The 18896-nt window shown below is 40.4% G+C and overlaps 2 protein-coding genes across 5 annotated transcripts in view; one reads left to right on the top strand and one right to left on the bottom strand.

The window, feature by feature from the left end:
- The window catches only part of LOC125245016, a 104572-nt gene that overhangs the window by 29138 nt on the left and 56538 nt on the right, over window positions 1-18896 (top strand). Inside the window, exons 1-4 of one of the 3 annotated variants that reach the window (XM_048155445.1) lie at window positions 1961-2643; window positions 2782-2832; window positions 2926-3057; window positions 3635-4162. The exons of 1 other annotated variant lie outside the window; for it this stretch is intronic. In XM_048155445.1, coding sequence (XP_048011402.1) covers window positions 2304-2643; window positions 2782-2832; window positions 2926-3057; window positions 3635-3915 — 804 coding nt within the window. In that variant the 5' untranslated portion in view covers window positions 1961-2303 and the 3' untranslated portion in view covers window positions 3916-4162. Of the gene's footprint in view, window positions 1-1960; window positions 2644-2781; window positions 2833-2925; window positions 3058-3634; window positions 4163-18896 lie in introns of those variants that run through there. One more of the 3 variants, XM_048155444.1, reaches the window with a different exon arrangement.
- LOC125245017 overlaps window positions 10545-18896 on the bottom strand; it is a 93574-nt gene continuing 85222 nt past the window's right edge. Inside the window, exons 1-4 of one of the 2 annotated variants that reach the window (XM_048155446.1) lie at window positions 11862-12424; window positions 11637-11687; window positions 11416-11547; window positions 10545-10900 (exon numbers count right to left, since the gene is read on the bottom strand). In XM_048155446.1, the coding sequence (XP_048011403.1) occupies window positions 10599-10900; window positions 11416-11547; window positions 11637-11687; window positions 11862-12213 (837 nt within the window). In that variant the 5' untranslated portion in view covers window positions 12214-12424 and the 3' untranslated portion in view covers window positions 10545-10598. Of the gene's footprint in view, window positions 10901-11415; window positions 11548-11636; window positions 11688-11861; window positions 12425-18896 lie in introns of those variants that run through there. The other variant, XM_048155447.1, reaches the window with a different exon arrangement.

The raw sequence follows: 18896 nt of genomic DNA, 5'->3' as shown, positions 1-18896 counted from the left end.
ACGATAAATATATTGATAGAAAAGGTGAATTACTCTTAAAGGTCCCGTTTTTCGTGTTTTTTTGAAGCTTTGATTGTGTTTATAGTGTGCAATATAACATGTGTTCATGTTTCGCGTGTAAAAAAACACAGTATTTTTCACATAATTTACTTATCTGTATACCTCTGTTTCCACTGTCATAAAAACGGGCTGATGACTTCCTTGTTCTATGAAGTCCCTCCTTCAGAAATACGTAACGAGTTCAGATTGTGCCAGCGGTTCCTGTGTTGTGATTCGACAGCAGTTCAGCGCATCTTGCCCGGAAAGGTCACGCCTCTTACCATAACGTGGAGATGCACGCGCTCAGTGTTATTGTAAACATGTCTTTAATTTTACCCTATCAATCTGAGCCGGAATCAGACCCGGTGATTGGACTGCGGGATGAAAATAACAGCGTTTCGACGACATGGCGACAAACACACTCTACAAACGCAACTCTTGTGTATTCCTGTGGGCGGAGGTTAGTCAAAAAACTGTTTTAGTGACGTCATTAAAGAAGGAAGTAGAGGGATGTAGTCCAAACTGGCCGTTCGATGTAGGCGACTTCTGTTAAATAAAATATCTCGCTTGGCATTGAACTTTGAGCTTTAAAATTTTACAGATTGTATTTATACTCTAACAACAACATTACACACTAACTAAAGTTTGAAACATGGGATCACGAAGAACGGGACCTTTAAAGGAACACTACACTTTTTTTTGAATATAGGCTCATTTTCGAATCCATTCTGCTGATCTCCGGGTCTGCCGGTACTACTTTTAGCATAGCTTAGCATAGTTCATTGAATCATTGATTAGACTGTTAGCATCTTGATAAAAAGACCAAAAAGTTTTGATATTTTTCCTATTTAAAACTTGACTCAGTAGTTCAGTAGTTACATCATGTACTATGGCCGATGGAAAATGAAAAGTTGCAGTTTTCTAGGCCGATATGGCTAGGAAATATACTCTCATTCCGGCGTAATAATCAAGGAACTGCTGCCGTAACATGGGTGCAGCAGACGCAATGATATTACGCAGCATCTCTCACATTTGCTGTGCAGCCAAAATTATATACCAGTTATCACTGTAAAGCTGCTTTGACACAATCTGCATTGTAAAAAGCGCTATATAAATAAATAAAGGTGACTTGACTTAGATGCATTTACATTTTGACTGTACCTCAGATGCAGTCAGCTCTATCTGTGTCTGTAAAGGTGTGAACCAAATGGCCCATTCAGACGTATGGCCCACAGAAACTGATGGCTGTGAATGACAAAGAAACAGCATTGCTCAGATCAGATTGCAGGGTAGATCGATCTCCTGTGGGAGGTCCTAACTGTTTTCTATTGTTTGTAGCCGTTTTGTCTTCATGTATAAAGTGCTGTCCCACAGACAGAACTTTGGGTTAAGATCTTTTGAAGGCTGAGATGCTGACATCGCTGCTGAAGTACTGTGCTACATTACTACTTTCAATAAATTCTTCTTCCCGCAAGAACTCTGGTCAAGCTTACTTATTTTATGTGTTAGACTGGAGAAATCTAATACATTGGCGAGCCATCAAAACGACTGCTATTTTTTATGATGTCCATCACCACAGAAATAAATGTTAAATCGTTCTTTAGTTAAAAAAATGTCAGGCACACTTACAATTGATGTAAATGGGCCAAGCAGTAAATGTTTAAATACACACTGTTTCAGTAGTATAGCCACAAGGCTTAAACATTGTGTGTAAATGTCACTTTTTAATTTTGTCTGTGTAAATTTACGTACATTTTTTTTTTTTTTTTTTTTTTTTTTTTTAAATAAAGACACTCAAACTTGCATATGGATGTACATTTTGGTAATCATTCCTCATAGTCACACAGCCTGTTTTATTAAATAAGGTGCCATAAATACTATTAAATTGTGATATTTTATCCTGATCCGACAATGTATCAAATATATCTGATCATCCCTCCTCATCCAATAAGGATGCCAAACGCTGATCTATAATTTTTTATATATAATACAAATACAAATAAAATTAATAATAATAAAAAGTCACTTTTGAGTCAAAGTTGTTTTCTGTTGAGATCAACATTGTTCCACAAATGTTGTGAATAGAGTTAAACATCTACTGAACCCCGAACATCCCACTAATGATTAACAGTTAACTTGAGTTACTTATTTATCTGCATCAATGTAAATCAAGTACTGAAGACAGTAAATCAGGACACTATAAAAGGAACATGAGAGGCTGTGAGGATGACAGAGCAAGAGCTGGAAACAAACATCAGTGAAGAATGAAGGCTTTAGTATGTATACTGCTGCTGTTGGAAACCTTTGTGTTTGTCGTCCAGCAGCAGGTAGATGGAGGACTCAATGAGAAGGAGATCAGTCAACAGATCAGCTCTGAGGACGGAAGACAGAATCCACCTCAAACAGACACTTTGAGAGCTGAAGCTTCAACTGACAGACAACAATACTGCCATCGGTGCTTCCCTGACATCCATGCAGCACTGAGAAAACTGGCCGCCACCATTATAGAGCAGAAAGAAAACATCAGAGAACTGACCACCACTGTTACAGAGCAGAAAGAAAACATCAGAGAACTGAGGAATGATATGAACAAGATAGATGAAGGTACTTCACCATAACATTCACTCTTTTATCAATGATCCTCAAAGTAATTGTAAAGTTGAGTGTATACTGTGTAAATCGTGTTATCTATTACAATAATCAGTGTAAATGTCATTTAACAGAATCTTTATTCCTTCACAGAAATTTCAAATCTTACTCTGAGTCAAGACGAGTTGAGAAAGGAAAATAGAGGTGAAAGTGTGCTTGAATGATGTTAAATTCAGTGTTTACATTCTCAGTGTAATACAGTAATATATCACAATATTGTTTGTTTTTCAATAACAGACAGAGAAATAGCTTTTTCAGCTGGACTGCTGGAATCTGGCGAAGGATTTACTGGTCCTTTTACCACTGAAATCACACTGATCTACAAGAACGTCTTCACAAACAGAGGGAACGCCTACAACCCAATTACAGGTAATTATCAATGAAATGGAGTCATAAAACTCAGTTTATAGTAATGAAAACCTTCTGCTCCATTCAGACCTCTCTGCAGTTGTGTAATGTGTAAAAGAGAATTAGGGGCCGTTTACACGACAACAGTTTCAACTAAAAACTTTAAACTTTTGAGTATTTTTGTGCTTTTGAAAAGTTACAGTATTTACAAACACTTTCAAAGTGCAAGATTTTGGAAACAATATTGAAAACAATCATCTCTGTGTAATCTACAAAAATGTGAATTTTTGAAAACTGTGATGTTATGCGTATATGTGATCAATCTCTAGGCTTGTAGTGTTTCTTTCAAAGTGACATCTCCCACTACTGGCCTGGCAGCAGAATACAACATTTTGAATTGTTTCCACGGATCTGTGTGAACAGGGATCGTTTTGAAAATGTTGTTGTCGTTACGCGGATGTTGTTTTTCGGACATTGCTGTCGTGTAAATGTAGCCTGAAATCATCTGCCATCTTTCAAAAGTATTACACAGTGTGTTTGGTAATGAAGTAATCATACAAGAAACAGCTGATTCTGTATCTCTTGTTATTTGATTTAGGTGTTTTCACAGCCCCACTGAAAGGAGCGTACATGTTCAGATACTCTGTATTTGGTCTTGGTGGAACTGCATCATCTGCATCTATAATTAAGAATGGAGAGCATGTGGTTGTAGCATATGATAATCAGGCTAAAGATCGGTTAAACTCCTCGAATGGAGTTGTGTTGATCCTGGAGGTTGGAGATGTTGTCTTTGTGAGACTTGCATCTAACACAAGGATACAGGATAACAAGAATAACCACAACACTTTCAGTGGTTACATGCTGTTTCCCTTAAAATAACATGAGATTTGCAGAATGTGATTCCAATAATTCTGAACCTTCAGCATATGATTTAAGATGAAAATCATGAAAAATCATTAACATATGAACCTTTATTAATGAGGACTAATATGTGTTTGAAATTTGAAATAGATGTATAGAAGTCTGAGTTGTATATACATGTAACTTTGTATAAAGTTTCAACACAGAGACAGACAGGACCCATGAATATCATGTGACTCAAAAGTAGAGCTGTCACGATTCTTCAATAAAAAAAAAAAAAAAAAATCCTCAATTGCAATTTACCTGTGTCGAGTAATGTCGAGTTCACACTGCATGATTTTCAAACTCATCAGATCACTGATCTTTTCACACTGTATGACTATCTGGGACAGCATTCAGTCACTGTGAGCACATTGCATGACTTTACAATAGGAATAATCGCAGACCACTGTCTGGTTCGCAAACTATATTTCACAACCAAACACACGAGGAGTGATAAGGGAATAAGGCAAGGACACTTGTGAGACTGGAATGGTTATTAAAAATGTTAGCCTGCAATAAGCTTGTGATCAAAATAAAAAAATTACGAAGGAGAAAATATTTGAGACACGGGTCTATAACTCCTCCCTGAACTTCCTGCTGCCCTGTATCTTGCTCTCTCATTGGTTGTAGCTCATCGCTGATGTCATTTTCAGTCAGAACTCATTTCACACAGCAGGATTTTGAATTCCAGATATTTAACATGCCAAATATCTCACGAGCATCAGCAATGAATCATCAATTCTCTTAGATTGCTTCTTTGATAATTCACATTGTAGTGTGATTGTCATTCGCGTAAATGAGCACCGATTTGTCTCTATTTTGGGTATTTGACTGCGATTTCATTAAATCTGTCAAAGATTTGTCTGTCGCGTGAAAATGGGGCCTAAAATTGTGCGCATTCCACGGATGACAATCCATGATCTGCATTATTAGACCGTTACATAAGACTGTCTGTCTCAGATCTCTACAAATGATTCATTCACAACGTACACTTGTTTGTTGTGTTTTTAACTGTGTAAGAGAGACACGGCTGCATGCCATTTTTAATTTTATTTTAAATTAAATTAAAAATTTAACTGAAAAAATCCTAAATTAAAAAAAAATGCAAATTTAAAGCAGTTTATTTCATTTGCATCTTTCTTTTATTGTATTTGTCCTGATCATTGCTTTCTGCAATAAAAACATGATTTAAGGAAAACAATTCAAAACAAATGTTATTTACAAAGACGGATGTGTAATATAGTGCAAGAATACTGATGTAATATTGCAACAATTTTTGTGCAAAAGATAAACAACTTTAGCTAATTCAAGAGCATTTATAGCAATGTCATTTTATTACATAATATTTAATTACAATAATCTTTACAAACAAATTTCTTGGTTATTGAGGCACAATGTAAGTGAATGGGATCAAATGTTGAAGGCCATAGGGTCAGCAATCAAACACTGAACTGGACTGGATCCAAAAAGCAACAGTATGAACACAAAGAGGTCTGAGACCACATTCCTACTTGAGTAGACCAAAAAAGGATCCGAGAGCTCTTTCAGAGACAGGAAAACTGAACGAAAAGAGAGCTTGGTCCCTTTTCACTTGGTTCATCTCTTGGTTCACTTAAAGGGGTCTGAGTTCAGTTCTTTTAAAGAGGACTCTATAATGTTCTTATCTTAATCACAGTCAAGGCTGGTGTAGGAATTAACACACTTTATTCCTCCAGTAGTCTCCTTCCACTTCACACATGCATTTCAACACACTTCACTTCTTGTTCTTCTTAGTTGTCTCTCCCCAAAACCCTTAACTATGTTTGCCTGCCCCCTAGTGTCTATAATTAACATAACATTAAACATTACAGACTCCATCTCTGCATCTGCTGTGAGTTTGGGTTGCTTATAACATTCATCTGGGAACACAATGTGCACCATTTCAGCAGATTTGTAAGGTATATCTTTTATAAACTTATCCCAACACAGGAGAATACATCAATATTTTTCTAAAATGTGCAAACTGTTCATCATGATTTCAAAATAAAACTTTAAACCCTTTCTCTGAGTTTGCATGTTTTGATGTCCACATGTTCTTGCAAGAAATGACTGTGGCTGTTGCATTTCTATGGTAAAGAAGTGGCCAAAGATTAAGTGAACATTTTCATTAAATGTAATTTGGCCAATATTAAACAAGGATCGATCTGCTGTAAAGTGGGACAACAACAACACCAGGGTGTTAGCACCCTCTGCAGGCATTTGTTTTAATGTACAAGTACCAGCAGCCCTGCACATTTTGTGTCTCCCTGTATCTGACATGCCCATTTCAGGTCTTATGGTCTCTACTAATGAACTCATGAGTATTTTGTACCTATATTATGCATGTATCTTAATTAAGAGCTAGATAATCTTGTATGTTTTCTAAATTGAGGTCATAACATCTGTTTGTTGTTCTCAGGGTCCTTTTTGCAAGTGTTAGGACTGAGTGAGAGCAGTCACCTTAACGCATCTCTCACAAAAACCCATCACTCTTTGAGCCACTGTTGCTTTCAGGATCCAGTCACATCCTCGTCTAATGCCCAAGTGAAGGTTTCTTTTTAGTTGTATTGGTATTATTTCTTTGTTTATTTTTTGTTTGTTTAGATTTTCTTTGTGTTTCTGTCACCAACCTCAGTTTCTCTACCAATTGTATAGATTACCGCCATGCGGCTGTAGAGGTTTCGGCCATTTTGAACCCTTGTCAAAAAATCAATAGGAATCTTATAGGAACAGTTCCAAAATATGATAATTTTACTTAGAATCATGTACTTTTCTTATTGGAATCCAGTACCTGCTACTTAATGTTGACTTCAAATACATCATGGAACCTATTGTACCAACAGTAATGACAGTATTAGCCACTTACGTAACTTTCCTTAGGTTACCTGGCCTAAGTCAGGTGCAGTAGGATAACCAAGGTATAATAGGATCCAGGACAAAATTGACACAGAGCGACACAACAGTCTATTTACTATAGAGAAGCGGTTAAACTCGGTCCAGTATTTACGTGAACTCTGAGATGAACAAACTCACCTGTGGAGAAGATGCTGATGTTGACTGGACTTGCTACAGAGATAAAGAGTCTTCCAGAACTCCTCCAAGCAAAGATGACCACATTTGAGCTTCTCACTTACCTCTCTAAAATCGAGATCTGTGAGTTGTAGCCAAATCTTTGGGTAGCTCTCCAGATAGCCTGCAGTCTCCCTGTGACTGTTACATCTGCAGAGCGGAGCTTTTCTAAACTCAGATTGATCAAAAACTACTTGAGATCTTCTATGGATCAAGAAAGACTGAGTGGACTTGCTCTAATTAATATCAATAAACGAACTGCCCGTCAGATCTCTTATAATGATATCATAAATGAAAGAGTCTAAGAAGTCAAAGAAAGCTACAAACAAGAAAGTGGCACAAATGATTAAGCCAACAAAAGGCTTGAGCTGTTCACTAAGTGTAAATGGCATCTATGACTAAGAAAATATGCTGTTTTCATTAGATATGCATCTAATTTCTATTTACACTTCAGCCTGTCAGCGACATGCAATGACAAAGTGACATGATCCTATTCATTTTCAGTGCAGCGCTGGCGACTTCCGTTGACAATGACCGTCGGCAACAGAATGTAGGCGTGTCGAGCGACACGAGATACATGACAAAAGTTCAGAAATTGTAACTTTATGCAAATGTCCAGCTAATTTCAGGAGTGATAACCAACAGGAGTGAAGTCAGTGGAGTGCGCGTGATTCATCTGCTGTAGTGTGGTGTCGTGACAAGATGGAGAAGTTGATTTCAGCGGTTAGCTGAACCACCGGCTGTAAGGTGAAGACGACATCTCCCAAGATTCTGAGCTCAATCTTAACATCATCAAGCTACGCCTTTGTTTTGAATAGGTGACCTCTAGCGGCAAAAAATTACATAGAGTGCCTTTAAATATTGTTAGAACTTTATTCAGGAAATTCCTAATAATCATTACTAAAGCAAGATGCATTTTTTAAGAATGTACAAAAATGATTCAAGCACTTTTTAATGTATCTAATGTATGGATTTGTATTGTCACGGCAGCTTTTCACACAAAAACACGACACCACACTTAATTTCCTGCAAAGGATTAATAAAGTATCAACAACAATATATTTACAATCAGTAAAAATACAAATCAAATGCAAATAAGCACGAAAAACAAAGGAACAGAGAAATAATTCACTATTGTTTGAAACTGTGAACTAGTGAATTCATGTTAGTATGTCAACACACTAGACTTCTGTACAGGATGCAGTCGCTTGGATGTGGGCGGTGCTGGATGTCCACCGCAGGCGGTGAGATGGTCCTCACTGCAGAACATGAGGTCCAGGGGGCGATCACATCAGTTTTGTGTGGTACTTTTGATGTTTTATCATGTGGAATACCATTTTTGTAAGGGTAATACATAATCTGGTAATTGTGGAGCCCTAATTAGAAATAAGACTGGGGCTGTCGATTTAACGTCGATTTATCGATTTAAATATATTAATGCACTTGCCCCACCCTACAATTATATAGTTCATCTGACATTTCATACAGTTGATTGATGAGGAATATAATGCAGGGCAACAACTCACTGTGCGATGAAGCCTATATATAATGCAGTCAGAAAGTCCATAAAATTAAAGATATGCAGACAAAAATGAGTTTTTGTCTCATATTTAGATCATATGAGTTAAGCAATATCACACAATAACGATCATGTGCAATATTACACAAGTGCTGTTTTTGTCCCATAACCTATATATAACAAGTGCAAATGCAATACTGATTTTATCAGTTCAGTGAATAAGAAGTTAAAATTGTGTTATTTTAGACAAAATATTGTCTATTTTGTTCAATTCTGCCAATGAAAATGTAAAGACTAAGCAGAACTGCTCAGCAGTGTTTCACTTCTGAATCAACCGAGTGAAATCAATGATTCAGCGGACCATTCATAAAAGACTTGCTGAACTTGAAGCGGCGCTACTGACCGATCGGTGTATGACATCAAAGTGAGAGCGATTCAAAAGCATACGGAGCTGTCTGCTCGCTATTCGCTCTCACAGTGCTTTAATTAGAATAATGAATCACCACATCACGTAATAAATTAGATAAAAAAATTTAATCGCTTGACAGCCCTAAATAAAACAAATAAATTCTGGAAATTGTCACCACAAAATCAGTAATTTTGACAAAAAATAAAAAATAGAAATGGGTCTGATAAATATATCATGATTCCTTCGAAGCAAACATTGTCTGGGAAATATTCGTGAAAATAAGAGGAAAAGAAAATGCCACAATGTCTCTTTATTCTCTTCTTTATTTATGTAGGATGAAGAGATACAGATCAAGAATGAGTAACAAGATACACATAACTTAATATTAAACATTATATCTTCATTGCTTTAACAAAACACTGTTCAGTAAGGCTGTCACTAATGATTATTTTGGTAATCAGTCAATTATTTTGATGATTAATCAAATAATCTGATAAAAAAAAATGTGGTAATAAAAATAGACCAAGCAAACAATAGCCTTTAAAATGACTTAAAATACGTAAATAATAGTAATAATGAGGCATTAATATTTGGTATTAGAAGCAAGTAGTCATATGGTTTTATAGGACAACACTTCTAAAATACTTAATATAACATACATAATGTACAGAAAGTTAATTGTTTATATTATGTATTAAAATAAATGCCTGCAGAGGGCGCCAATAGCCTGGTGATTGTTACACTTTATGGCAGATCAAATCCTTGTTTAAAGGTGCTCTATGTTTGCTGTATGTGACAAAAAGTGTTTTGGCCTAAAAACACGTGACATCGCTTAGACCACCTTTAATATTGGCCAAACGACATTTAATTTAAATTCACTTAATCTGTAATATTTGGCTGCTTCTTTTTGATAGAAACTCAGAGTGAGGATTTAAACTTTTATTCTGAAACCACGATTAACAGTTTGTATATTTAGGGGTGTAAAAATCATGTTCCGGGAAATAAAATCCACTTTTTGGCGGGGTTCCCCTATGGTAAAATTTGCATTTCAGGGGCTAATATCATGTTAGTCCTGGGACACACTAGTGAACTTTCAAATCTTAACCGATTTTAAAACTATATGACCACAGACATAATGACAGTTTCAACTGATTTTTAGTATTATAATCCAAAAATGTTTGATATTTACAATTTGAGATCGGCGTCGCTCCATCTCGATCGGGAGCAGTTAAATAATCATAATGACACACCACACAATAGAGGATTTGGACAAAAGATTATTTGCTTCAAGCCTCAAATTGGGACTCGCCCCTGCAATGGTTCAGGGGTGCAAAAATGCAAAAATGTATTTAGATATCACTTATAGTACATTTGAACCCATTGTGTACTACAAGTGGTAACTAAATACATCTTTTAAATACAGAGATAGTATATTAAAAGCACATTTTAGTTCATATTTCATGGTGTCTCAAAATAGCACAGTTGAGTACACTTAGATGTTCTTAAGATGATCTTAAGAAGTACTAAAGAAGAATTTTTAGTATATTAAGTACAAAATTAGTGCGCGAAAATAGATCACTTTATGTACATTATAGAAGTGTACTTTTTTTCACCTGTGATGCTGAAGGTTCAGAATTATTGGAATCACATTTTGCAAAGATTATCTTCTCTTAAGGGAAACAGTAGATAACCACTGAAGGTGCTGTGGTTATTGTTGTTATCAAATATCCTTGTGTTAGGCCAAAGTCTCACATAGACAACATCTCCAACCTCCAGGATCAACACAACTCCATTTGAGGCGTTTAACTCTCTCTGAGGCTGAAGGGCATATGCTATAACCACACGCTCTCCATTCTTATAAATGGACGCAGCTGATGCAGTTGGACCATGACTAAATACAGAGATTCTGAACATGTACGCTCCTTTCAGTGGGGCTGTGAAAACACCTAAATCAAATAACAAGAGATACAGAATCAGCTGTTTCCTGTACGATTGCTCAATTACCAAACACACTGTGTAACAGTTTAGAAAGATGGCAGATCATTTCAGGCTACTTTTACACGACAACAATGTCCTAAAACAGTTTTTTCTTTGCGTTTTTCACACAGATCCATGGAAATGACTTTATGCCGTATTCTGCTGCCAGGCCAGTAGTTGGTGATGTCACTTTGTACAAAAACACTACACACCTACAGACTGAACATGTAATACATGACATCACATTTTTTACAAATTCATGTTTTTGTAGTTTACATGGAGACATTAAAGATATCGTTTCCACAAACTTGTACTTTGAAACCCGTATTCAAGTGTGTTTTTTCAGGACCCCAAAACACTGTTGTCGTGTAAACGGCTCCTAATTCTCTTATACACATTACACAACTGCAGAGAGGTCTGAATGGAGCAGAAGGTTTTCATTACTATAAACTGAGTTTTATGACTCCATTTCATTGATAATTACCTGTAATTGGGTTGTAGGCGTTCCCTATGTTTGTGATGACGTTCCTGTAGGTTAGTGTGATTTCATCAGTAAAAGGACCAATATATCCATCGCCAGATTCCCTCAGTCCAGCTGAAAATGCTATTTCTCTGTCTGTTATTGAAAAACATAATTGTGATATATTACTGTATTACACTGAGAATGAATACACTGAATTTAACATCATTCAAGCACACTTTCACCTCTATTTTCCTTTCTCAACTCCACTTGACCCAGTGTAAGATTTGAAATTTCTGTGAAGGAATAAAGATTCTGTTAAATGACATTTACACTGATTATTGTAATAGAAAACACAATTTACACAGTAAACACTCAACTTTACACTAACATTTACACTATACAGTGGATTGCATTGGTGTTTTACTTTGAGGATCATTGATAAAAGAGTTAATGTTTTGGTGAGGTACCTTCATTTTTCTTGTTCATCTCATCCCTCAGTTGTGTCTCTAAAGCTCTGATGTTTTCTTTCTGCTCTGTAACGGTGGTGGTCAGTTCTCTGATTTTTCCTTTCTGCTCTGTAACGGTGGCGGCCAGTTTTCTCAGTGCTGCATGGATGTCAGGGATGCCCAGATCACAGTATTGTTGGCTGTCAGTTGAAGCTTCAGCTCTCAAAGTGTCTGTTTGAGGTGGATTCTGTCTTCCGTCCTCAGAGCTGATCTGTTGACTGATCTCCTTCTCATTGAGTCCTCCATCTACCTGCTGCTGGACGACAAACACAAAGGTTTCCAACAGCAGCAGTATACATATTAAAGCCTTCATTCTTCACTGATGTTTGTTTCCAGCTCTTGCTCTGTCATCCTCACAGCCTCTCATGTTCCTTTTATAGTGTCCTGATTCACTGTGTTTTGTACTTGATTTATATTGCTTCAGATAAATAAGTAGTTCAAGTTAATTGTTAATCATAATTAAGAGTTGTTCCAGGTTCAGTAGATGTTTATCTCTGTTCACAACATTTGTGCCACTATGTTGATTTCAACAGAAAACAACTTTTACTCAAAAGTTTTTTTTCTTTTTTAGTATTAAAAAAAATGTATATAGATCAGCGGTCGGCATCCCTGTGGGACTTAGAGGAATAATCAAAGAAACACAGCTCCGGTCGTGTGAATGGATTTACCTAGTTCTGGCATGAAAATCTAGATAGCACAGGCTGATAGGTCTTTAACTCATTTGGTAGTGATTACGTCATTATCTACATTGCACAGCTGATTGGTTGCTGTTGCATCAGCATCCAATGAGCTGCGCCTCAACATTCAAACAAATACTGGTAGCGTTGCTTGTTAACAGTCTGCAGCTTGTTTTCAGAAACTCCTCATCTTCCCCAGCTCCACCTGTATAGATCTGCTACAGGGGTAAATTCATGTATGTTATGTGCAGCAGTGTTACATGTCTTACATGCTCACAGCAATGTCTGTGAATGTACTGGCAGTAGCAAGTTTCGGTACTTGGTCTGCAGCAGCAGCGTAGCAGATCTCTTCCGTCAAGACCGAATACATTAAGACTGTCATCTCTATTACCATACCAATCTCCAGAGAGTTGTCATGACAGAATGTAGGATCTGCGCACTAGTGCAGGTTAAAATATCACACTTTAATAGTATTTACTGAACCTAATTTAATAAAACTGTGACTATGAGGAATGATCACCTCAAAATGTACTGTAGTGATTTTACTTTCACTCATCTAAGCATGCCAAGTAAGATAGGGATTGGTACTTATGTCACCACTGACATGATTTTTGTATCACATATCACTTAAGGTGTGTTTATGAGTACATCAGATGACCACTCCTAATTTAGGGCACCAGTCAAGGTCTTTTACCTTGGCAGAATGAGAACACTCCCAACAGGAGGCTGTTCAATCATTCAGAATTAATGTAAAGTGGAGAGAGTTGGTCAGCTGATTTATCTGAAAGATAAGTGAGATTGCTAACATGTAGAGCCTCTTCTGTATTATCAGACAAGAAAGACACACAAGTGTAATAAAATACATTTTATTACCAAAAGAAACAAGAACACAACTACTAAATGAATACCAGGAATGATAAAGGAATAAAGTGTGCAAGATACATGAAATACATGTGATTAAGTTGGGTGTGACTATGGAAGAGTTACGTTATCTTATGGAAAGAAAAACTATTTCTCTAAAAATAAGGTGGATTAAAGATTATTTGTTATTAACTAACATCAGCTATATTACATATAATGTGTATTAGAAAATCATATACTGATGACATACAACAGTCGTCTCAGTTACGTATGTAACCCTCATTCCCTGAAGGAGGGAACGGAGACGTACGTCAGTAGTGACCGACGAATTGGGATATCGCTACGGCTATCGCTGAATGGCCCAGCCAGAGCCCTGACTTAAACCCAATTAGGAGAGACCTAAAAATGGCTGTCCACCAACATTTACCATCCAACCTGACAGAACTGGACAGGATCTGCAAGGAGGAATGGCAGAGGATCCCCAAATCCAGGTGTGAAAAACTTGTTGCATCTTTCCCAAAAAGACTCTATTAGACTCTAAAGGCTTTATTAGATCAAAAGTGTGCTTCTACTAAATTCTGAGCAAAGGGTCTGAATACTTAAGACCATGTGATATTTCACATAGTTTTTCTTTTTTAATAAATCTGCAAAAATGTCTGTCAATATGGGGTGCTGTGTGTACATTAATGAGGAAAAAAATGAACTTAAATGATTTTAGCAAATGGCTGCAATATAACAAAGAGTGAAAAATTTAAGGGAGTCTGAATACTTTCTGTACCCACTGTATATAGACACTGACCCATATTCCTTGATAGTTTTATAGCATTCTTCCACCACCCCATCTCCTCACACTCGCCTGGTTACTTCCTAATCACAAAATATGGGGGTGTACTCTGAGTTTTGGCCAAATACCGAGCTCGGAGCCCTCTCCTCAGACAGCACGCCAAAAATGCATACTATTACTATCAGATTATTTGTAAGTGTTAACTCCTGAAATGGCTGTCACTGAGAATACTTATTTCTCTGAATAAGTGTGTAATAAGTTCAAGTTTGTGGGGAAGGAAGAGGACAGGGTCGACTTTGACTGCTGACTGAGTTTTTATTTCAATAACAAAATGTCCAAACAAAAGTCTGTGCAATGCACAATAAACAATCCACATCCACAGACGCTGCTCTCCAGCTCAGTCCCAGTGTCTCTCAGTCAGCAGTCCCTCTCTCTCTCACACACTCCTGTTTCTCCTGGCGTTTTATCCTGTCTCCGCGCCAATTACTGGAATAAGAAACGGGTCGGGGAGCCATCCGGCCTGCAGCCCCCCGCCCCCATTTCTGGAGAGGAAATCGGCCACAGCCATCTGAACACCCGGCCTGTGGACCACCTTGAACTTAAAAGGCTGTAAAGCCAGATACCAACGAGTGATCCGCGCGTTGGTATCCTTCATGCAGTGGAGCCACTGCAGGGGAGCGTGATCTGAACAGAGGGTGAATTCCTGTCCCAGGAGATAATAGCGGAGGGTGAGGACGGCCCACCTGATGGCAAGACACTCTTTCTCCACGGTGCTGTACTTAGCTTCTCTCTTAGAGAGCTTACGGCTAATGTACAGCACCGGCCGTTCCTCCCCCTCTATTTCCTGGGACAGGACAGCACCCAGCCCTCTGTCCGATGCGTCAGTCTGCAACACAAAGGGGAGAGAAAAATCAGGAGAGTGAAGCAATGGCCCGCCACATAGAGCAGCCTTCACCTGGGTAAAGGCCTGCTGGCACAGCTCCGTATCTGGTGCCTCCTTTTTAGTTAGATCAGTCAACGGGCTGGCGAGATCAGAATAATTAGGTACAAACCTTCTATAATATCCCGCCAGCCCAAAGAACTGTCTAACCTCCTTTCTGGTCTTAGGGCGCGGACAGGTCACAATTGCTGCTGTCTTATCAATTTGGGGACGCACCTGTCCATGTCCCAAGTGGAAGCCCAGATACCTTACTTCCACGCGCCCAATCACACACTTCTTTGGGTTGGCCGTGAGCCCGGCCCCCCTCAGCGATCTCAGTACGGCCCTCAAATGCTGCATATGCCGCTGCCAGTCATTACTGAAGATAATTATATCATCCAGATAGGCAGCAGCATATGCACCATGGGGCCGCAAAATTTTATCCACGAGACGCTGAAAGGTAGCCGGTGCCCCAAACAGCCTGAACGGAAGTGTAACAAACTGGTGTAGTCCGAACGGCGTTGTTAAAAGCTGTCTTTTCTTTGGATAATGGTGACAAGGGGATCTGCAAATATCCCTTTGTTAAGTCCAGTGTCAAATAAAATCAAACCATACCTAGCTGGTCAAGCAATTCGTCCACCCGTGGCATTGGATACGCCTCGAATTTCAACACAGTGTTCACCTTGCGGTAATCCACACAGAACCGCACTGAGCCGTCTGTTTTGGGAACCAAAACTATCGGGCTCGCCCAGTTACTGCTGGATTCTTCTATTACCCCCATTTCAAGCATCGCTCCTAATTCTTCCTGAACTACTTTTTTCTTGTGTTCAGGTAAGCAATATGGCTGGCTGCGAACCACCAGGCCCGGCTCTGTCTCGACATGGGGCTGAATGAGATTTGTACGACCAGGTAGGGGAGAAAACACGTCAGGAAACTCTGCCTGTAATGTAGTTAAATCAATGAGCTGGGAGGGCGAGAGATGATCTCCCCCTGGGGCCAGTGCGAGAGATTCTTTTTTTATATTCGCCTCTGGCCCAAGATCATCCTCTCCGCTAATCACCATCGCCACCATCACTGATTCTCCCTCATTCCATTTTTTAAGGAGATTGAGGTGGTAAATTTGACGTGCTCCCCTTCTATCTTGAGCGTATTACGTCATAATCGAGCTCTCCAACTTGCCGTGTGACCTCAAATGGTCCTTGCCACTTTGCAAGTAATTTTGAACTTGACGTTGGGAGCAATACAAGCACTTTATCTCCTGGTGCAAATTTACGCAAATTGGTCCCTCTGTTATACAGCCGGCTCTGTTTGTCCTGGGCCTGTAACAAATTCTCCATACAAAGCCGCCCCAAAGTGTGGAGTTTTGTTCTCAGGTCCAGCACATACTGAATTTCGTTTTTTGATTGAGACGGTCCGTCCTCCCAAGCTTCTCTTATGACGTCTAACACCCCTCTGGGCTGACGACCATAGAGAAGCTCGAAGGGGGAAAACCCCGTGGAGGCTTGCGGGACCTCTCGCACAGCGAACAACAGAGGTTCCAACCATTTATCCCAATTTTTGGCGTCTTCCTGTACAAATTTACGAATCATTGTTTTAAGCGTGCGATTAAAACGTTCGACCAGCCCGTCCGTTTGTGGGCGAAAGACGCTGGTACGAATCGATTTAATGCCCAATAATTCATAAAGTTTGCGTAATGTCCGTGACATAAACGCCGTGCCCTGATCAGTGAGGATTTCCTTGGGAATCCCCACTCGGGAGATTAAAGAAAACAGTGCGTCAGCAACACTCTTAACGGAAATGTTGTGGAGAGACACTGCTTCCGGATATCGTGTTGCATAATCCACAATGACTAATGCAAAACGATGTCCTCATGCTGATCGCTCTAATGTCCCGATGAGGTCCATGCCAATTCTCTCGAAGGGGACCTGCATTAATGGGAGGGGGCGCAAAGGTGCTTTTGGGGTGGCCGGTGGATTTACCAACTGACATTTTACGACAAGCCGCGCACCACCTGCGCACATTCTCGTGAATGCCCGGCCAAAAAAATCGGGTCATGAGGCGATTTAGTGTCATCACCTGTCCTAAATGTCCAGCCATTGGATTAGAATGAGCCGCTTGAAAAAGTATTTCCCTGCGGCTCTTAGGAACTAACAACTGGGTTGTATCTTCTGGGTTGTAACACTCGTGTTCCTCTCCGGTGCATTTTTTCCCCAAGAGGCATCCGTACATAAAGCCCCCAATAATTCAGTAAACGCTGGCCAATTGGTTCCCAAAATTAACGGATGCCGGAGGTGCGGGTTAACTCCCACCTCAACACTATGCTTTTGACCCCTGAATTGAATAATAACTGGCACTATAGGATATTCCACCACATCCCTGTGCACACACCGCACCCTAACCATGCGACTTGTATCCAATGCCCCGGACGAAATCAGGTTTTGATGAATGGAGATTTGGTTACAACCTGAGTCGACCAGAGCCTGATAGGTACCCCCCTTGATACTCACAGGTATTTGGTACCAGCTTGACCAGGGGCAGCCTGGGGGTCATCCGGGACCCGGATCATTGTCCCCACCTCAATGACAGGAGACCTGTCCATGAAATGCTCCGGGTCCCCGCAACGTCAACAGACCGGCCCAGACCTACCCACCGCTCTCGTGGCAGAGAGTGGGTTAAATTGTTGGCGCGGAGAGAGGGGAGAAACAGGAGCGGGGTCCAGCCCGACAGCAGACAGTCCCGCCCCCCTGGGCAGGGCTCTAGATCCAGAAACTGATCCTAGTTCAGTGGGGGTGCCCCCGGGATGGAACACGAGGCGGGCCGGGCGGACGAGACCTGGGGAGAGGGACAGGTCTAGAGAGAGAGAGGGGAACAGAAGGAGAGAGAGAGATTGATGGTAAAATTTGCCGACCCCTGGGCATGCCACCATATGGTCCTCCGCTAGATGGATGGCTGAATCCAGCGACGTGGGCCGATGGCACTGCACCCACTCGGCCGTTTTCTTCGGAAGCCGAGTGGTAAACTGTTCCAGTACCACCCGATCGATGACTTGCTCCACATCGCTTCCGTCGGTCAGCAGCCATTTGCAGCAGGAGTCCCGGAGCTGTTGGGCCATCAGGAATGGACGGCCGGACTCCCCCAGCCCCAATGAGCTGAAGTGCTGGCGATGTTGTTCCGGGGTCCGGCCGACGCGCTGCAGGATGGCCCGCTTAAGATCGTCGAAGACCAGGAGGTTCTGTACAGGGAGCTGCTGCGCCACCACCTGCGCCTCTCCTGATAACAGGGGGATCAGGCGCACCGGCCACTCCCCCTGGGGCCACCCAGAAGCCTACGCCGATTTTTCAAATAAGTCCATGAAGGCCTCTGGGTTATCTTGTGGCCCCATCTTATTCAGTGGCAAGTGGGTGGGCGCAGCGAGTGTGCTGGTGGTCTTCGCACAAACCTCCCGGTCAATCCAGCTCCGGAACCTCTCGCGGTCTTCCTGCTGGACCTGTATGATGGCCTCAAACCGGTGCTCCTGATCCGTACGCAGGTCCAGCAGGGCTTGATGATGTTCCTGTTGCATGACCGCGAGGGATGAGATGATCTCCGCAAACGGCTGGGCAGAGGTCGAGTGCATGGCGGCGGCTCCCTTCTTCCTTCCCGGGTTTCGGCACCAGTGTAATAAGTTCAAGTTCGTAGGGAAGGAAGAGGGCAGAGCTCTTCTTCTTGTGAAGAGGTGTCTGGATGTTTTCCTTGCATCTTTATCTGATGGCATT

Source organism: Megalobrama amblycephala, linkage group LG14, assembly GCF_018812025.1.
Source record: "Megalobrama amblycephala isolate DHTTF-2021 linkage group LG14, ASM1881202v1, whole genome shotgun sequence".
NCBI classification, from domain to species: Eukaryota; Metazoa; Chordata; class Actinopteri; order Cypriniformes; family Xenocyprididae; genus Megalobrama; species Megalobrama amblycephala.
This window is presented reverse-complemented; position numbering and strand designations above follow the sequence as displayed.